Here is a 21,094-nt window from a genome sequence, read left to right as displayed (position 1 = left end):
TGAAAAACCTCGACACCACTCACTTCTTGCCTCGTATTTCTCCACTCGTGGAACTTGGCGAGCTCCACACGATTTGGAAAAGGTACATAACACAACTCGGCTGTGCTCTTCATGCATCATTTCGGCTTAAACCTCGTCTTCTAGCTCAGGGAAAAAAAAAAAAATAAAAAAAAAGCCAAACCACAAAAACAAAACCAAAACTAAGAACCACAAGTAGCACTCGGAAGCCCTCTCTTTTTGCCTACTTGTTGCAGGTGCTAGCAGGTGTAGCAGCAACCTGTCCCGGAGCCGAGGGCCCGGCAGCGCCGAGGCAGGGCCGGGCACGGAGCGCCCACCGCCCCCCGGGCACCGCGGGGCCCCGGCCCGGCCTGCGCGCTCCCGGCTCGCCCCGCCCCGGGCCGGGCGCGCCCCCGACCAGCGGGGGGCTCCTTTTCCCGGGAGCAAAAGGCACACGGAGACCTCCCCGGCAGGCAGCTGGCGGAGGCGGCCGCTCCCGGGGGACGAGCCCGCCCAGGCGCGGCGGCCGAGGGGCAGCGCCGGCCCGGCCCAGGGGCGCGCACCTGCCCCGCGGCAGCGGCGCGGCCACACCGGGGGCGGGCCCGGGCGGGAGCGGAGGGGCGGGCGGGGAGGAGCGGGGGGCGGGCACCGCTCGCCGCCGCGGGGCTGCGGCTGGGCTGGGCGCGGGCTGCCGGCCGGCGGAGCGCTCGCAGTCGCGGGGAGCGCCGGGGCTGTCGGTCGGGCGGCGGGCGGGAAGGGAAGGCAAGGCAGGCGGAGCAGGGAAGGGAGCGGAAGGCGGGCGGGAGGCGGCGGCGGCGCCGCGCTCGCCCCGCTGCCCTGGATGACGGGCGGCCGGTTCGACTTCGACGATGGCGGCACCTACTGCGGCGGCTGGGAGGACGGGAAAGCCCACGGGCACGGCATTTGCACCGGGCCCAAGGGGCAGGGCGAGTATGCCGGCTCCTGGTCCCACGGCTTCGAGGTGGCGGGCGGCTACACCTGGCCCAGCGGCAACACCTACCTGGGCTACTGGGCGCAGGGCAAGCGCCACGGGCTGGGCGTGGAGACGAAGGGCAGGTGGATGTACCGCGGCGAGTGGTCCCACGGTTTCAAGGGGCGCTACGGGGTGCGGCAGAGCCTCAGCACGCCGGCCCGCTACGAGGGCACCTGGAGCAACGGGCTGCAGGACGGATACGGCGTGGAGACCTACGGGGACGGAGGTGGGCGCCGGCGGGGGGCGCCCCGCGCGCGGCGGCGCCGGGGGGCGGGCGGGAGTGGGGGCGGGGGGGCGCGCGCCTGCGTGGGCGCGCCGGGGAAGGGCCCCTCCTTCCGCCCCCGCGCCCTCACCGCCGCCCGCGCACCGGGGGTCGGCTCCTTCCCCTGCCCGCGGCCGTGCGCCTTTCCCGGCCCCCTTCGCTCGGCGCCCCCGAGGCCCCGCTGGCGGCCGGGGAGCTCCACAGGTGCCTGGCGCCCGCCCCGCCCCGCTCTGCGAGGAGCCGCCTGGCCCCGGCTGCGCTCCGGGCGCGCTGAGCCGTCCGGGCTCAGCGCTTTCTCCCGGCCAGCTGGTAGAAATCCGCATTACGGCCGGCCGCAGACGGCTTTCCTTTCTCTCCGCCGAGGCGGCTCATGGGCTCCCTGCCCGAGGTAGCGATGGCCGGGTGGCCGCTCCTGGCTCGGGGAGCGAGCGGGGCGGGCGCGCCCCGGCCCCTCACCCCCCGAGCGCCGCGTTCGTGCGGGAACGGCAAGAACTTGTGATAGAGCCCTTGTGTCGCGCTGATGTGCGGGCAGGGATGGCTCTGTGCGCTCGATGCGCTCCGCTTGTAAACAGGAGGCTGGAGCTAATGGAGTGGGGACGCAGCTTGCGCTGTAAAATCAATGAAACTTGGGTCCGCCCTCACGTAACTCCAGGTTTTACTAAAATTCGGGACAGTTTCAAGCATCCTGCTCAGAACACGGTGCAGTCGCACAGACCTGTCTCTGACAGCCTTCCCGGCACGGCGCCCAGGTGCCAGGGCTGAGCTGGCGGTGGGCGTGCGGAGGGGCCGCGGCCTCCGCCCTCTGCTGAGGCCGGGGCGGTCAAGAAGTCAGGGTTCGGTGAGGTCACCGAGGACCGGAGCTTACTTGAGTGCTCACTTACAGTTCTTGTACCTCTGTCACTTCATGCTCCGCACGATAAATAAGCCTTGGCTACTCTTTAATTCAGCCTTGGCTGCTGTAATGTCCTTGGCCTCGGTGGAAATGCCACCTGCAACTTGTGTAGAGTTTCTCTTCAGCGAGGAGCGAGGGAACAGGTTTGTGCTGTTGTAACAGGAGGAAAAACGGGTCTCAGTTTTAGGATTAGAGAGGTGCTGGGATTTTTTTTACAGAAGCGCTGCTTGCTTCAGCGATCAGCAACGTGTTCAGTTAACAGGCAGTAATAGAATTTACCGAAATCAGAGGTACTGTTCACGTGATGTGACCGCAGGGCTAACCAATGTATCAGCTCTCAACTGATACTTTTCCTGGTTTCTTCCAGGAATTTTGTCAGATCAGCTCTGGTCAAACTTTTAGGAGAATGGGTATTTTTGTGTTAGGTAGAAGATGAGATACTTGCATTTGAGCTCCTATTTTTTCTTTTCCAAAATGCAAAACGTAGCAAGTTGCTAAGATTCAGTTCCTTCACACAGTGAAATGTGCAGTGGGTTTTGTACCTTTCTGTCCCCCTGTTTAAAGCTATTTCTAGCTGTCCAAAAATTGTTTCCTGGTGTAGAAAGTTCTGATACGCAAAGGCAGCTATGTGTTTGTGGATTAAAAAAAAAAAAAATATATATATATATAAGAAAACACCACAAAAAGTGGTGAAAGAGAACAGAATTTCAATTTCACTTTCACCCCACAATGTGCTTTTCAATTTTTATGGTATTTGTTTTGGCTGATTATAAGGAGTGGCCTTTTTTTTTTTTTTTTTGTTTTTTTTTTTTTTTTACCCATCCTCCCCTTCCGGGAAAGTAAATTGTCATTCCAGATTCCAGTAAATGTTCTAGAAATTATTTTCTCAAAGTTGTTTTTGTCCTTTTTTTCTTTATGCTTTTTGTGGCTTTTAAAAAGAATCTTAATGTAGTATTGCTCATTGGAGGTAAATTCTCTCAATATTTTGACTTGGAACAACATATCCAGTTCACACAGCTGAAATCCGTTGTCATGACTCCAGTCTTCTACATGTTGCAGTTCATATGAGCAGAGGGTGTGAAGTCCCATTGATTTTAATGAAAGTACTCATGAATGAAGCAGAGCAGTACGTCATAGATGTTTGCAGATGTGTTTTTGTTTTCATGCTCTGGGAACAATAGATATATTTGCACACCAGAACACAGCTGAAATGGGTTTATAAGGAAACCAGATTTACACATGTATCTTTAACATAATTTAAAACAGTTGCAGGAAAGCTCTCTCTTCATGAATACCAGAGAGTACCAGTGTGGAGAAATAACGCTTTAGACTATGCCAATTGCTAGTTTATTTTCAAACTCACTGTAATCAAAGCCTCTTTGCTGCTAGCTTTTTGGTTTGTTTTTTTTTTAGTCTATCCCCAGTACGTTGCTTTAAAGTGTGTTGGTGATATTATGAGATATCACTGAAGAAGAGAAAAGGAAAATAAGCATTGACAGTATTCGTCACTTTCTGCACACAAAACTTTTTGTGATATGAGTAATATATGTCATACTGCGTTTAAATGCTTAAAATTGTCACTCACTCAAATCTCTGAGGAAAACACTGTGAGTTACAAACCATGGTACTTCATACATTGCATGTGATTACAATGGGCCTTCAAGTGGCCTATCTATCTGTCCCCTGCAGCAATCTGGATTTTTGTGTCCTTTAAACTCTCTAGGTTTTGTTAATCTGTGTGAAGATGCAAAACCTACCGGAGGAGGGACTGTGGCCTAATTTGAAACTTCAGTATGTCTAAATTTGTTATTTATGGCCCTTCCAAGAACAGCAAAAACCAATTGCACGTTGTCATTCCACAGAGGGAGATCGGGGCAAAAGCAGCCTGGGCAAAGGTCACATATGTTCATTGATTTCTGAGAGGTCTTCTTTCTAGGTCTACGCTTATTTAACATTTGACATTATTTAACATAAATTAACATTTGAGTCAGAAAAGCATGCAAAAACCTTGATGTAACAACAAAATTTTTAAACCATAGAATAAAGGATAAGAGCAAGTGGAGTAGCTAAATGGGTCCTTGGCCTCTCCATTTTTTTTCCACAGTAGTTTTAAATTTTAGCTGCAAGTGGGCAATGGCATTTGCAGCTGTAAGATGCACCAAGGGTGTTTTAGAAGGGATGGCATGCTGTAACTAAGGAAACAGATTATGAAATTATATCTTATAGCAACTTGCCAACAAAAAGAAAAGGAAAAAATTATACTTCGTAATATCTCTCAGAATATGAACATCTTTTCAAAAGAACAAATTGAACACCAGATGGATGATCAGGAGTTAGGTCTGAATGTTTCTTCAGGTACCAAGGATAGCAAGCCTAGCTTTTGAAGAATTAGTGCTTAACAATGTTATTATTTTATGATCAAATACAATCTTAAATTATATTGATGATTACAGTGATAATTCAAGTTTTAATAATTGACCTGTAACAGAACTGCTTTGGACAGTCAACTGTGGTGTAAGGTGAAACAGAATATGATGTGTTTGTTGATATATCATTCATATTTATCTCTATCTAGAGAGATAGGTAAATATATGGGAAAAGCTTTTTCATCATGTCGTATACATTGTTGTATTTAATTATAGTGCAATATTAGAGACAAATAAAAGACATACCTTGTCTTGCTTATTTAAAGATTTCTAAAATTTATTGAATACAGTGATGCAGTTAAAGTGTGATATAGTCAGTCAAATTACTGTACAAGGTTCTTGTATCTACATTCTGGACACTGCTCTCCATATGTCATTAAAATGTCATTAACATTTCCTTTGAAATGTGAGTTGAAAAACCTAGGAAAATGAGTTGGCTTTTTAGCATTAGTATCAGGAACCTTTCCATTGATGGATTTGTAATTATAGAAATTATAATAGTTACCTGCTACTCTGCATAAAATTCTACCTAAATATCTCATACTTTTTAAGGATGAAATAAATATGAATCTTCCATTTTCTTTTTTACTGTTTTTTCTTTAGAAGAAGCTGGCATTGATTTTTTTTTCCCCAATAGAAAGGAAAATTGGACATGTGGATAGCAGCACAATAATTGTTCTTGTTTTAGTGCCCTTACAGGCAGCAGCAACCACTTCCCTTCTTTCTAGAGTAGTGAAAAATACAAGTCCTAAATTAATTAAGTATTTTTGAGCTTTCCATTATTATTAATTGAAGTATTAGTAAGAAAAACAGGCTGACCTTTTAGACGTCTTTAAAATTCCGTACTGAAATAGGTTGAATTGTGCTTAAAGTCTGACATTGTAAGCAGCATGCAGAGCCATAATTATTAGATGCTGCTTTAATGTGATATTGTGGTATAATCAAAATTAGACTCAGATTTATTATTTCAAAATTAAGTTAACTAGTGGAGAACATTAAAGGGGTTATAATAGGTAGCAGTAAGTGTATGTAGCCAGATTCTTAGTTCCAGCATATCATTATAGATCCCAGAAATAATTAGGGACAAAATGAAGTAATTTATGCTCATAAAATATTAATGTATTTCTGGGAATTTTCTGTTTAATAAAAGAAAAAAAAATTAGAATGTGGCTGTGTATTTGCAGTATTTACAGAACATGTCATGCCACTGCTCTGTGCTCATGCTTCTATTTGTTCTTCTCCATATGCTGAGTTTTTTAAAATAATCATGTTCCTAGATTCAGCACCCTTACAACCAGTACAGCAGTAGGTATCCAGGATACAGAGAATGAGAAAGAAACTAAGAAAGTTGTTTGTTTGTGTCAGCAGCCATCTGTTAAAACCTTCCACTTGGTAGAATTTCTACCAACACAAAACAGTTACGTTTTGGAACTTATCTAGTATTATATAATAAAGAAAACAGACTTAGCAAATTTAATTGTGTGTTAACACTGAAATGTAAGTTAGCAGAAGAGGTAAAGAGTAAAGCAATACCTGGTAGATGGTGGACACGTACACAATCAAAACAGCATGTATATATGGAAGAGATTGAATCTCAAAGCAAATGAATCTTGGAGCTACATCTTCAACCGCAGATACTTCACAAATATTTTCACCAAAAATTTATCAATCACTAGATTTGACATTTGATGCTTAGTTCTCTGAATAGTTAATAGGTGTTCCAGTTGAAGTAGTTCAAAATTTAAAGATTGTTTATTCATCCCTCTGTGAAAACATTCAAAGTAGCTTTAAGGAAAAAAAAAAAAACCAAAACTGTACTTAGTGGGTTAGCGACTACATTTTGAGGAGCTTAAAGTAGTTTAATGGGAATTAGAGTGAAGTTACATCAGGAAACAGTGTATCTTCTATTTGCTAGTTATGGCATTCATGCCACCTTCCTTTGGAGCCTGGGGTGGAAGTGGCCTTCAGAAAGCAGGCGCTGGCAAGTGTCGAACTGAAAATGCCTTTTGAGAATATAAGAAAAAAAATTGCTGTAGTAATCTGATAAAGGTGAGATTTGGCTCCAGTGCAGCTTTCCATGGGCATCTGTGACATTTCATATCATATACGATACTCCTCCTTACATTACTGCTTAAAAATTTTTACAAGAGTAGTAATGATTAAATATTTGCCAGAATGTTGTGCAATATTGCGTAACTGCCTTGCCTTTCTGTTCTGTACTGCAGAACAAAAGAAAGGCAAAAAAAGGGCTAAAGAAGTCATGCTTTTGATCCCTCTGTTGCAGCAGAATGCAGTGCATGTTTATGTACCGGAGCTATCAGAAAGTGTTGACGTGAAGAGTTTGTGGAGAGAGAGGAGTCCTAAGGTTTTGTTCTTTTATTCAAATCCGCACAAAAAATGTAAAAGATTTAATTTTACAATAGAGGTTTACGACAGTGGATCCAGAAGCCCATCTGAAAGAAATCTAGTGCATTGTCAAATAATTCCTGACAAGGGGATGTCTATAGTCACCTTAAACCCACAGTAACAGAATGGTTACTTCTCCTACTTGCTCTTTCTGTGAGCAGCTGGGCACAAGAGCTGTAAATGTCCTGCTCTCTCCCTTCTCTCCAGCCCTCTCTCCCTCCTCAGCTGACTGCATATAATGTGTGTCTGTTTCTCCTGGCCACCTTCCTATCAGTCCACCTTAAAAATAATGAGAGAGTCCTGCTTTAGAAATTTCTCTAGAAGTTTTTTTTTTTTTCCCTGAACAGATCCATTGAAATAATGTTTATGTGATTATAGTTACTGTGTCTTAGTAGCCAAAATGAATCAGCTATGAAAGTGAAATATTTGCTAAGTCGAGAAATAATTTATTAAAAAAAAAAAAAAAAAAGTAACAAAAGTAGTTTATCTCTCTGTGTCACATGCATCTCACCAAAATCAGAGCTGATAGTGTAGTGTTGCCTGTAGCATATTGGATGGAGAGAGCTAGGTCTTCTACAGCTTCCTAAATTTAATTTCTTATTACTTTAAAAGGAACCTACCAGGGGCAGTGGACAGGAGGGATGAGACATGGATATGGTGTACGTCAGAGTGTACCCTACGGCATGGCCACTGTGATCCGTTCACCTCTCCGAACATCTCTGGCGTCACTTCGAAGTGAGCAGAGCAATGGCACTGTTCTGCATGATGTCACTTCAGACAGCCCAGCTGGAACAAGAGGAGGATTTGTGCTCAATTTTCACAGCGATGCAGAAGCCATGGGCATTAAGAAAAAAGGAGGCTTATTCAGAAGAGGATCCCTTCTTGGTAGTATAAAACTTAGAAAATCGGAATCTAGGTCATCGATATCTAGCAAACGGAGCTCTGTCAGGAGCGATGCTGCTATGAGCAGAATTAGTTCTAGTGACGCCAACTCTACGATTAGTTTTGGAGATGGTGACTGTGATTATAGCCCTCTGGAAGACCATGTTGATGCTACCACTACAGAAGCCTACATGGGTGAATGGAAGAATGACAAGCGCAGCGGTTTTGGTATCAGTGAGCGTTCAAATGGTATGAAATATGAAGGAGAGTGGCTGAATAACAGGAGGCATGGCTATGGATGTACCATGTTTCCAGATGGCACCAAAGAAGAGGGAAAGTACAAAAATAACATTTTGGTCCGTGGAATAAGAAAGCAACTTATACCAATACGAAACACAAAAACTAGAGAAAAGGTGGATAGAGCAATAGAGGGTGCACAGCGAGCAGCTGCCATGGCAAGAACCAAAGTGGAAATTGCAACCTCAAGGTAAGTTGTCAAATGGAAGGCTGTAAACCTTTGTGTTAGTGAGCACTTGCTCACCTTTCAGTTTCATGTGTTGTAGCTCCATTGACTTTAGTGGCATTTTATATGTGAAACTTAGAACTTCAACTCATTTGAGTAAAGAGTTTGTGTTTTTTCCATAGTATACTGTAAAAGTACATTTTCATTCTTGATACATTTCTGCTTTCTCTCAAGAGCTGCTGCATTATGCCTTTAAACCTCTTTGGAAAAAAAAAAAAACAAATGGTGAGGAAAGAAGAGAATGATTTGGGGGATATGAGGTAAAAAGTTTGAATATTTTCCCATAAGCATGCTCCAGTTATGCTTATTTTATTGGTGATTTTTTTGGTAGCATCTGAAACTCACTGAACGTGCCCATTTGACAATAGACATCTCAAGAGGCATCTCTGTGGTATGAAGAGCATAAGAATACTGATCCAGGATGTTGTGCTTGGAGGCTGTTGATTTGGTTGCCAGCACAGTATCTGCCAAAAGAGTTCTGTGTGAGAACTCTTCCATTTTGGAGCATGCTTCTCCTCAACTCATCTGATCATAGAGCCACCACATCAAATAGTGGTGGTCAGCTTCTCCCTGTGCCTCTGCCAAGTGTTTGAGATGGGAGAAGCATGTGGGTGTTGGAGAAAAGCGTCATTTTCACTTTGAACTCCTAACCAATAACCAAGCCAAGTTTCTTGAAATGGAATTGTTACAAATTAAATCAGTATAGACAGTTTTAACTGGTTTTATTTTAAGTTTTAGAGCTCTTTGAAAAGCTACTTAATTTTTATTGCCTTCCAATAAGTTTCTGTGGTGTGGCGGTTTCTCTATTGATGGCTTTAGTTTGTTTCCTCAGGCAGCCTTTTCTTGAAATAAGCTTTGAATAAAAATAAGAGTCCAGAATGTACATGAAAGAAAATCTTCATGCTATTTTAGAAAGAGGATGTCACATTGCTCTTAGAGCTGAACAACTGATTCCTAATATAGTGTGGTCACTAATGTGTCCCCAGCGACTGCCCTTTTCCTGACAGTCCTAAGAAATATAGAAAATACCAAAAACTGCATAAGTGGGAGAGCTTGAATATATAAAATGCTCATAGCAAGAAGTAGTTGAGACACTAAGATGAAGAATGTAGCATACTGTTAAAGCACCTTTCTGAGAACTGGTCACGTAAGTAACTAAAGGGTAGCATATACTTGGTTACTTCTATAAATACATGTAAGGCATTGTATGACAGCATACCATATTAGTAAAGCAGATCAGTAATACCTAACTTTAAGAGAAAGTACTGGATCCCATTCATGTTCTGTCAGTACATAATAAGCCCCAGTTTTTTTTTTAAAATGGGGCTGTGGGATGTATGGAAAGGGAGAGTCACCACTTTGAGTCTATATAAAGCTATTAAAAAGCTGTTGTCTGAAACGATTATGTTCCAAGGCATGGTGTAGGGACTTCCTCTTCAAGAAGTGTCTGAAGTGTTTTGTTTGCTTTTCCTTCCCTTGCATTTTTACGTGGAGGACAGAGTTCAATTTGCTTCTTTTGGAACAATTCATCAAAACAATGTTTATTTCTTGAAAATACGGTTTTGAAAGTGCAGCAGAAGGACTCAGTTATAGTGCAGCTGTGACCAGGGGCAATCTCTCCCTTTGATTTCTCAGCAAAAAAATCCCTCTGAAACATTCCCATGGCTACCAGGATAGACAGCAGGAATGCAGATTCAGGTCTTCTCTCTTTTTAGTAGCCACTGCACCAACTGTACTGGCACTGATTCAAAGGCCAAGAGACCTGACACCAAGCTGGGCAACATCGGGCATGAAGATAATATTAACTTCGCTTCTGAGGGCATATTGGACTCCCCTAGTAAGAATGGCAAGACTTTTCCTATCTCTCAAGTTTTCAGGGTTGTTTTGATTATCAACCAGCAGTAGCAAGGCAATGGTCACTGGTGAACTAAGGAACTGTCCTACTGGCAGGGTCAGTAGCCATATCATCTGGAATAGATTCTAGAGCAGCACTGAGTAAAAAAACTTCCGTGTTGAATAGTTGTTAAAATCTAGGCTGGCCAGATTGGTTATGGCTTCAAGATCGAAGTACTATGTCTCACTGAGGCCTGATGACCAGTACTGCTTTGTGACTGTATTTTTTACCAAACTGATATATTGATAATACAATAATTCTTTAGACAGTAGCATTCTTGCAATGTCTTTGTAGATGATTATGAAGGTGGTGGTTTTGTTTGTTTCCCAACAATTACTAGTGCATAAAAAAGTCTAGGAGCAGTGCCTTCTAGAATTTCTCTAATGTTTAATACAAAGGTGGTTGTGCCCATATGGCATAACCTCACTGCACAGTGGCCTTCTGTGTTTCAGACTGGACAGATGTCACCAGCGCTGTGTGCTTGCTGTAGATTTCCATTCCATTAGTTGAAGAACTCACTAGACAGACCTTTTCTCACCTGAAAAACCATTGAAGCAAAGAGCTAGAAATCCTTATTCTCTTCCAGATACCTTCCTTTTCAATGCAGCTGGTAGTTGTATGCTATTCTTCCTGCATTGTTTATTCCCAAAATGTTTGTTCAGCCAAATGAAAACAGACCATACTCCTCATCATAGCTCCCTGCTGGTCATGACAGGTTTGGCTGGTAGTTTGACCTGTGACAGATGTCCAAGCAGTCTTCAATGCGACCAACCACTGTTTTGCTTTATATTCCTGATGTCTTCTTATGCCTAAAAGTCCTCTTTAGTAATCTGTGTAATCTTCCTTTGTTCAAAGTGGCGGTTTTGTAGACACAGAAAAATATAAAAAATAGGATAAATAGTGCTTCTCTGAACCTGAATCTACATTGGCTCTCCTGACTTAGCTTTTGTGGTTTTGAGGCATTTGTACTAAGGTGTTTGGAAAATGACAGCAGAATTTCTCAAAAGATAGCAGATTGCAACATTGTGTGATGTATAAAAAGCTGCTGTATCAGGGAAGTAATTACTAGCTTCTGCTACACAGATGTATATTCAAAACAGATTAGAAATTAGCAGTGAATAAAAATTCTTTTAAAATTACAGTGCAGCTTAATAAATTTGATTGTGTAGTAAAGTTTTACTAGCTGTATTTAAGGAAAAATATTTTGGCATAAATATAAAAATCCCGGAATTTGAGAAACTTCAAAAATATGTTCAATACTTTCCTTTTCATAACTTTATAAGGTGCCTTATTCAAAATACCATTATTATTGGGAGTAATTAATTCAAATTCATCTTTAATGCATTGTGCTAAAAGCAGTCAGGTTTATATGCCTTACTTGGGGTCCTCCTGTCTGAAAGGAGAAGCTACTTTCCAGAAATGTTTGATTCTTTTCTATATATGTGAAGTGTTTTAAATGCTGGAAGATGTACTTTAGGGAGTTATTAAAAAGCCCCAAGTGTTGACTCAGCCAAGAGTCAAGTGGAAACTCATTTTTGAGGATATCACATAATTCTCACTGTAGGGATTTCGAACTTCTTTTTCATCACTGTCATATGTCTCATTCAAAGGAGATATCCCTCTGCAGTTCAATATAAACTGGAATTACATTAGAGCACTTCTTTCCTTGTATGAAAATCACTTAAGTTCTCATTATTATATTAACTTTGCCTTCATCGATACTTATTACAGTATAAAACTGTAATGTTTCTGGAATTCATTTTCAGAGTTTCAACATAAACTTACCTTATAACACTCATGTCACTGGGTGTTTAAAATACATCAGTCCTGTAAGTAAACATGAAGCAGTGGAAGCAGAAGGAGTGATGTTTGTTTACTAGCAGCCCTTCATGTCCATATTCTTTCAGAAAAGTAAATTTTATGTGTTCAGAATTGAGCGTTCAGAGCCAGGCCTTTTTGGGTTTTTTCTCCCTTCAAATATTTCTAGCTAATTCTCCCTGTAAAAAGGTCTTCTCCTTTAAGTGTTGACTCTCTGAGGAAAAACGAACTTTGCAAGGACACAGAGGGACATGATAAAAATACAATAAGGGTAAGAAATATGAACCAGAAGACAGTGTATGAAGGAAAAGGGAGAAAAGAAATCAAAAGAGAAATATCTCGTTGTTGACACTTTCCTAACATTACATTGGTCTTTCAGATCATAAAATAAGCAGATTAAAGAATTTAAACTTCTTTTTTATTTTCTTTTTCACAGATGATAAATACTTTTAATTACATAAAAGTTTTGAGTGAGTTTTAAGTGAAGTATATGTGTAGTCGTAACATGCCATGAGAACTTGTGACCACCTTAAAAGCAATTTTGTAATGGGCTCTCATTACATGATCACCTGAGATTTGGTGAAGCATAGTGGTTCCTTTGTGTTAGGCACTGCACAAACAAATTATGCTGTCTGGAGACCTTGCAGTCTGGGAAAATGGCAGTGCCCAGCAGATGAAAAGAAACTGGCAAAAGACTGGATCGGAGAACAAGATAACAGTAAAATCAATATCTTGCTACTAATAATATGGAGCAGTTCCTCCTTGTTAATTAGCTGTCTGTGCTCAGACAGCAGTGACTAGCAAGCCTTCAGTCAGGAAGACCTTTTAAGTGGAGTACTGAAGGGGGATTAACTGGCATCTTCTGCAGTGATTTCTTTTTCAGAGCAGCTTTTTTAGACAGCTCTATTTTATTTTTAACATGCTTGTGTCCAAGTCCACAGATGCTAGAGCTTAATTTCAGCTTTTATTTTTTAATAGAAATTACTGAAACTCTGGTTGTGATCCTGTCTCACAAGCAGGCTGCTTTGTTCTGCGTGGCTCTAAAGGAGTGTTGGGTTAGAAGTGGATATAGGAGGAGGATGGTGCAGCAGGACTGACTTGGTAGTGGAGACCCAGAATAACAGTTTTGTTTGCAAGTGAATCCACCTTCACAACATGGACTTTCTTGGGTCCCTGTTCTCCCTTGGAGTCATCGTGGCCTGGTGCCAGTAGCTGATTTGTATAATGCTCAGTGCTGAGGGTGAGTCAGAGAACTCCAGTTTACCCTGAGTCCTGGCCTGGTGCTGCCCCAGCCTGGACTTGGGCACTTGGCATTGGCTTCACATTGTTGTGCAGCAGCTCTAGCTCAGTTGCCCACCCCAGAGCAACCATGTCCACAGTAAAGCAGTTACTTAAGAACCCACTGCTTGTATCTTTTATAACCTTGGTTCAGGGTAAGCTTCAGTATATGCTGTGCTGCATGATGGGGTCATATGAAGCATGTGGAAGTCCTGGGAAGCAGTACTAGATGGTTTATTAGGCAGCTCCTTTGTTGTGTTCATTGCCTTGTGCAACGAGAGTGCTCAGCCTGACCTGAACAAACTTATTTCTAGGGAGAGCTGAAGTTACATGCATGTGATAGTACAGTTTGTGTCCACACTAGAAGGCAGCTGCCAGTCATTCCATACAGCATTGAATTATTTGTGCCACACACAGCTTTCCATGATGGATTTAGCTGACTCTATCACTCTCACTTTACTCAAGAAACTAAACTGGACACTTGCAAGCCTGGTGCCTCACACGCCTTGGAGATGCTTTACTTATTATAGCTGATATATGAACATTGTGTTCATATATAGGAATAGGATCCAACAAATACCAAAAGTATTTATCTAAGACTTCTTGCTTCAGTACAGAAAGCTGCCTGAGGTTCAAAATGAAATCACTTTTAATAATTTTGCTACATAGTTTGTTTGAAGATAACAAATTAAATGCTGTGGTAAAACTTAAAATAGGTCTTGAGCTACTATAGATAGTAATTTTGAAGTTAATTCTGCATTCTTTATAGAGTAATTTTGAAGTTAATTCTGCATTCTTTATAGAAAACCATGTGTTCTTTGAATCCTATGGGAGTTGGGGCACATATTCCCTCAGATTTCACAAACAACTCGTTGGTAAAAAAATACAGTCTTCCTCAGTTTTTTGCTGGGGAATGAATAATACACATGTTTGAAAATACACAAGTCATATAAACATCACTACACAGATATTTTTACTTTCTTAGTTTTTAATGCATCAAGATTATATGGCTGAAAATATGCAAAATTAGTCCTATGCCTTCCCTCAGCTTGAAATTTTAAAAAGCCTCAAGTATTTAATTATCATATTACCTATATCCAAATATGCCTACCTACAGCCATAAGCTTGATAGGGAATTTGGGTTTTTTAAAGCAATTCTGGTGTGAATCCAGTCTTACCATGTGTTTGTATTAGACACAGAATTGTGACTTGAGAGTTGCTTTTCTAAATAGTTTAAAATCAGGAGATTGCTAGGACAAGAGGGGAAATATTTAGTGCTTTCAGAGTATAAATGAAACAATGCTGCACCACTGCTTCTGAAATAACCTTCTAAGAATGCCTTTTTCTACTGTACATCCTTGAAATATTTCCTTATTCAGATGATAAGGATTTTTCCCGTAATTTCCAGAACACTTAATACAGAAGCAGAGAGGAATTTTGCAGTAGTGACCCAGCAGATGTATGTGACAACTTGAAGGCTTTTTTTTTTTTTAATGATACTGAGATACACAAAGAGAGTAATATTTTTTTGTCACCTCAGAAGATGAGCTGTTATGCAGATTCCCCTCTTAGATTTTTACACAGCATGTCAGTTTTGATCTGTGTTACAACAATTGTTCAAAAGCTAAGCTGCAAATAGCATCTGTCTCTACTGACTTGGAGGAGAGTTTCTGTGATGGAAATAAATACCTATTTAAAAAACAAAATCTGGATCGTTTGTACTGGTTAGTCATGTATGAACTGTAGAGTTAAGTCATTAGATTTATGTTATTGATCGCTGTAAAAATACTCTCAAAACCAAAAGGAGATTATCTATTTCTGCTGTATCTAGTACAACTGCATGCATTTGTCCAGTAGTAGTAGCTGAAACTTGACTAATTTACTCTTTTTTTTTTTTTTCTCAAAAACTAAATCAACTCATATAGGACATTCCCAGCTTATTTCTTCAGAGATAAGAAAACTTTCTGTCATCTAACTGTAACGTTGTCAGTCAGTATTCTGTAGAGTAAGATGTTTCTCGCTGAACAACTACAGCAGAAAAATATCCATTAAAATTAATTCATGCCCCCTATGTTGATCTAATTCTATATTTCTCAAATAATAATTTATTCATTTTCTCAAAACAGGTGTAATTCAATGAGTAGTTCTGTTTGAATATGTATGTATTATGACTTCTTCTCATGTTTCTGTTGATTAATAATTTTTTATTTTAAAATAATAATTAATTTTTCTGCTTTATGTATTTAACAGATTTTGATGCATACTTGCATACACTGACCTCCATTCTTTTGCCTATCTCACTATGATCTTCCTCTTTCAGTACTCCTCTATTTGCGCTTTGTTATCTGCTTTTTCATTCTTCTGCAGTTCTTTGCTCTCATTGTCTGTGGAGATAGAGGCACAATCTCTTTGTGGCTAGTGTCCAGGAACAAATTTCTCCATAAAAATTTGCCTCCTTCAAGCCCCATGTAAGTGTTTGACATCTGAAACAACCTATTGATGGTTCCTGTTGTCCTTCAAGATGTGGTATTCCCAGATCTGCTGAATAGAGGTAGTCTCCCAAGAGCTCATTCGCAAGGTCACCTTAAAGTCACTTATAAGTAAAGTTAGGGTTGCTCTGCTTTACGCATCACTCTTACACTTAAATTGAACTTAATTTGCCATTAAGAGTTATCAGTGAGTTTTGTGCAGTCCTTCATTGTAGTTCTGCCTCAGACTTCTCTGACGGTGCCCTTCATGAATTCAGTCACTTAGCTGTTCAGGCCTTTCCTTGGCATTTAACAATGGCATGGCTTCTCAGCCCTGAGCCCTGTGAGTATCTAGCTTAAACCACAACTGGGAGAACCAGTCATTTTGTCTGTCCCATTATGTTCTGTTTCTGAATTAATTTTTTATTCACTTTAGCACTTCTTCTTTCTCTTTTTTGTTTTAATTCTTTATTTCCAGACTTTTCAGTGACGAATGCTATATTTTGGTCCTACTACATTAAAAGTAGGGATTGATGAGAAGTGATGGTATTACTGTTTTGCATTTAAAAGCCAGACATTTCCTTCTAGTATCTGGCTAAAGTGCAATCAGTTGAATGTGAATTTTCAGGTCTTCTGTTCTAGAAGGTTAAGAAGACATCTCTTTTCTCTTACCAGCCTGAATCAGGTGGGTAAGATTTGTTTAGTTACCTTACTGCTATAATGCAGCATTTCCACTTTGTGCTTGTCTCAGATGTTACTGGCATATATAAGAAGAGGGAGAGGTCATTTTGCTGCTGCTTTAGCTTTCCTTTCTGGCTTTGGGGTGAATAATTTCAAAGATACTTCTTCTCTGAATTTTTAGACTACTTAATAAATAAAGGTATCAGATCATGTCACTCCTAGTTTTGCAAAAAGGAACTTAAAATTCAAATGTGGAAACAAGCATGATTCAAAAGTCTCACTGTTGAGGTGGCCTGTGGACAGATGTAGGCATGCATCACAACCCTAGCATGTTCTTATCTGGAGCTAGGATTTCATACCTGTTGCTGGTAAAAAACTTGACTTCCATAGGGAAAGAAAAGAAGACCAAGAAATCTTGGTGATGACTGAACTGAAGTGATTTCATAAGATCTGGTTCTGTGTGTGTGTGCACGCATGTGTGTGTGTTCAGTCCAAGTTCCCTTTTTAAGCTCTTTCACTTGCAGGAATTTGTGATGTCAGTTGTATAAGCATCTTAGGAATATCCTAAAAACAGATAATATCCTGCCAAGCACTAAGATACAAAATGTATTTCAGGAAAAATAAGGGAACCATCCCTGGAGGTGCTTAAAAGACGTGTAGATGTGGTACTTAGGGACTTCGTTTAGTGGTGTACTTGGCAGGGATGGATTAGCTGTTGGAATTGATGATCTTAAAGGTCTTTTGCCACCTAAAAAAATTCTGTGGTTCTGTAAGAAAAAGTAAAGACTGTAACAGGACAGGTGCCAGTTGTCAGAATGCTTTGTGAAGATGCAGTGGTGAAACACATTAAGCATAGAAGTGTCTTTTCCATATGTCTATGTAGGCAGTCCTGCCTTTACCTTCATCTATCATGATGAAGGGCTTATTTTCAGTTTTACTGAAAATCTAATGATTTTTCATATTTTGAATGTTTCTAAATTTATTACCATTCATAACATCATTTTCTGCTTCAGAGAAGAGTTCCATTTTGGAAATCGCAGATTAGCAATAAAGGTGGGAATGGCATTTATAATTTTCATAAAAATCAACGGAACAGATAAGCTGGTGACTTATTGCGATATTAAGAAATGTTTAATTTGCACACATCTGTTGAAGTGTTAGTCAGTGGTTTCTGGTGGAGAGGCTTTCTCTTTCCTCCAGTGGTGACTAGATTCCTTGTGCAAAGCTTAATTCATCTTGGGAGGTCTAATTTTACCCAGCATTCACAATTTCTTAAACGTGCAATGTAAAGTATAAATATTGTTTTATATTCTCAGGGGATAATGAAATATGAGGAAAAAAATCATAATTATGTGTTACAATCCAAAGCACTGTTCAGTAGTATATGCCATATCGATGAAGAGTGTAGTTTTATTTCATAATGCAGAGTTTATACCTGTTCCAGAAATTGATTTTGAGACAGATAAAAATTAGTGTGTATTTTGTATGCTTGAAATTTAGACCTGCAAGAGATGTAGTTGTATTACTTGCTCATAGTTGAGCTTTGTACAAGTACTTGTTATCAGGAAAAGACACGAAACGTTTTCACCTCACAGTCTGTGTCTGTGACATGCACAGATACGATGCATTTCTGATGGAAAAATTGTTGATGGAGCTCTGAGGGTGAACCTTTTTTAGCAGAAGAATTAAAGTACATAGGATTTAGCTTTTAGCTTTGCTGGGTTGGTAAACAATAAATGCAGAGAGCAATTAGTCAAAATTATATTTCTGAATAAATTTGCCAAGGAATTTGGACTAAATCTGATTTGATGTTTTCTTCAAATTTTAGTTGATCAGGGTATGCTTTAGGTGGCTTTTAACAGTTCACTTGTTAGTTCTGTCTTTGTAATGTAACATATTAACATATTTGATTTGACTTCACTTGCTCCTTACACTTGTGGTTAGATCATTATAAAAGTGTAGTGATCATGAAGTCTGTATAGCAATTAAGTTGTGAGTTACCTGCTGAGAGATGACATGCTGCATATATAATATGATGAACTTTGGCTGTGGACCTTCATGGTGAGTGAGCTATATGAAGGAATTGGTGTCTCTCTCAGGAAGGTCTCCATACAGTACAGATAGACCATCAGAGGTCTCACACACTTGTTTGCGCACCTAGGTTTTTGCTGTTTCCAACAAAGATGAAGCCAGACTGAAATCTTTCAATACAGAATACTGTTACATTTTGGACCTTTATTAAAAGTCTTCAGAAATGTTGAATTGTGTGCCCTGGTATTTTAGCAGGTGTTGCACAAGACTTGGGTCTGTGAAATGTGTGAGCTCATTTCCTCATAGCAAAAGTTCTCCTGTTTATTTGCTATTTCACAACATATTTAATCAGCTCTTTGTAATAATAGTGTAATAATGAAGGCATTTTTGGTTGATGGTTCAAAAAACATACTGACTGTGACTTCATAGGTCAGTCTGAGAAAACTCAGCTTGAACTGTCTTCAGAAACCCTGCTTGTTCAAGGTCCCTCAAAATTGAAGAAAGGCTGTTCTGCTTTTAGTGTATCTAATGTGATACTTTAAAAGATACTTTTCTTTAAAAAGATTACTAATTTCCCTGGAATCTGCTGGTACATGAAAATGTGGTTTTGGGCAGATGTATAACCTAGCACTGCTTAATCTATTCAAGAAAATAGTTCTGGTTTTGCATAGAAATTCACTTTGCAGAATTAGGGTGACAGTTTCCTCTTAGATTTTCTGCTTTTATGTGCTCACTGTTAAACATAAAATTATTTCCTCTCTGTCTGACTCTGAAACCATTTATTGTCTTTTCATTAGTAAAACTAATTCACACCTTTGAATCTTTTTCTCTTTCTTTGACACTGAGTTGGTTCATTTTGCAAGTAGAAGTTTCAAGGCAGGCCAAATTTGAGCCTGCTGAGGTGCAAGTCAGCTGAGGAAACATTTTGTGCACAGCATTGACACTTCCATCTATTAATAAATGAAATTTTAAAGTAGATTGAGACCTTTTAACATTAAGGCTGCTGTAGTTTGTTTCAGATTACACTAAGGAGTGGTTTAACTCGTCTTTTTTTTAAGAATGTTTACTGTTCATAAAAATACTTTTGTTGTCATTTGTTGGTCCTATTCCCATACTTTCAGCTTATATATGCTTTGTTCCTCTCAAGATTAACATGAAAGAGAATGTAAGGGGAAATGGTTTCTTTACTGTCATTTTTGAAAAAAATGCTCTTTCATAAAAAGTAGAAGTTGCTTTAGGCTTCCTACATAGCATAAAGTATGTGCCGCTCAGAAATTGCCAAACACCTAATTTTCTATTTGTTTGATTCTCTTGAGGTGTCACCAGCTTGTTTTGCATTATGATATTCTTATTTGAAGTGTTTCTGTGAAAGTTTTCCTTCTTTGTTTTGGTTCTTCTCTTCAATTACTTAAGTATAAGTGTCACCCATTCCTAATCCCTGATAAATCTTCCTTAGGAATGGATCCTATTAAAAATAATTTGAGATGATTTTTTGTTTTCTCAAAGATATAAATTCTAGTCAATATCCTCATGTTTTGACCCTGTTATTGCTATCAGTGTAATGCATTTTCTTGTCTCAGAAAGAAATGCATTAGATGGATTAGCAAAGCACTAAAAATATCTTTGCTTAACCACCAAATTATATAACCATCCGATTTCTGTTGTCTGCTGGTCTCATGCTGTGGTACAGTTTAGAAATCTGCATTTTACAACCTACATCAAGTGAAAAAAGTTTTTGATTAACATCACATCTTCTTTCAGACTATCAAATATATCTCCTTTTTAGACATCATTCCTTATTAAAAAGGTTAAAAGTAGAGTTTATTGAAAGCTTTTGGTAACTCTGCTCACTTCAAAATTTGACAATGATGCTACTTTTATACCATATATTTCTTCTATTTTTTGATCACTCTAGGGTGGTATGTCTGATATTTGCTTTGTGTCTGTTGCTTGTTTTGGCAGAGGGGTATTTTTAAATGAATAGTAATTTAGATCAGATGCCCTGCTGAGGGCCATGGTACTCTGAAATAGGATGAGCAGCTTTTCTAGAAAGTTCTTTATATATGCGAGAGAAGATTTGATCACCATGACCCAGTTTAAAACTAAATGTCACCTTGTTCTGCACTTGCTGTTTCATGTGTAATAAAAGGTTTTCCAGAGCTAATCTATCCCAGAGACCCCTGTAAGGAGAGAACAAGACTGAAATTATTTATCTTCCCTTACATGATCTAATTTTTTGTTATATATCCAGTATTTTCCTCTAAATTTGAAGATGTAAAGTGATTTATCTTCTAGTTTTCTATTGCATAGTTGACTGTACAAGTAGGGCTAGCAGTAAGTTGATGCTGTAACTCAGTTTGCAGCAATGAATGAAGGAAAAAAGAGGCTCAATTTAAGCATGTAGATTGCTGACTGAAATGCTCATCATAAATGTTGGTGGTGAGATAACTTTGTTTGATGGCAGTATTTTATTTCTCTCTGTCCAAAAGATCATGTTGTATTGCAGTGGGGTTATTGCCTGTGGTCGGGTTCCCTGCAAAAG

At 40.1% G+C, this 21,094-nt stretch overlaps 1 protein-coding gene across 5 annotated transcripts in view; it reads left to right on the top strand.

Moving 5' to 3' along the window:
- The first annotated feature begins 738 nt into the window (after nucleotides 1-738).
- JPH1 (junctophilin 1) overlaps nucleotides 739-21,094 on the top strand; it is an 82,652-nt gene continuing 62,296 nt past the window's right edge. For 4 of the 5 annotated variants that reach the window (XM_066332451.1, XM_066332446.1, XM_066332434.1 and 1 more), the window contains exons 1-2: nucleotides 742-1,217; nucleotides 7,590-8,346. In XM_066332451.1, the coding sequence (XP_066188548.1) occupies nucleotides 839-1,217; nucleotides 7,590-8,346 (1,136 nt within the window). In that variant the 5' untranslated portion in view covers nucleotides 742-838. Of the gene's footprint in view, nucleotides 1,218-7,589; nucleotides 8,347-21,094 lie in introns of all 5 variants that reach the window. The other variant, XM_066332458.1, reaches the window with a different exon arrangement.

This window comes from Sylvia atricapilla, chromosome 1 (assembly GCF_009819655.1).
Source record: "Sylvia atricapilla isolate bSylAtr1 chromosome 1, bSylAtr1.pri, whole genome shotgun sequence".
Lineage (NCBI taxonomy): Eukaryota > Metazoa > Chordata > Aves > Passeriformes > Sylviidae > Sylvia > Sylvia atricapilla.
Note: the sequence above shows the minus strand (reverse complement) of the source record. Positions and strands in the feature narration are given on the sequence as shown.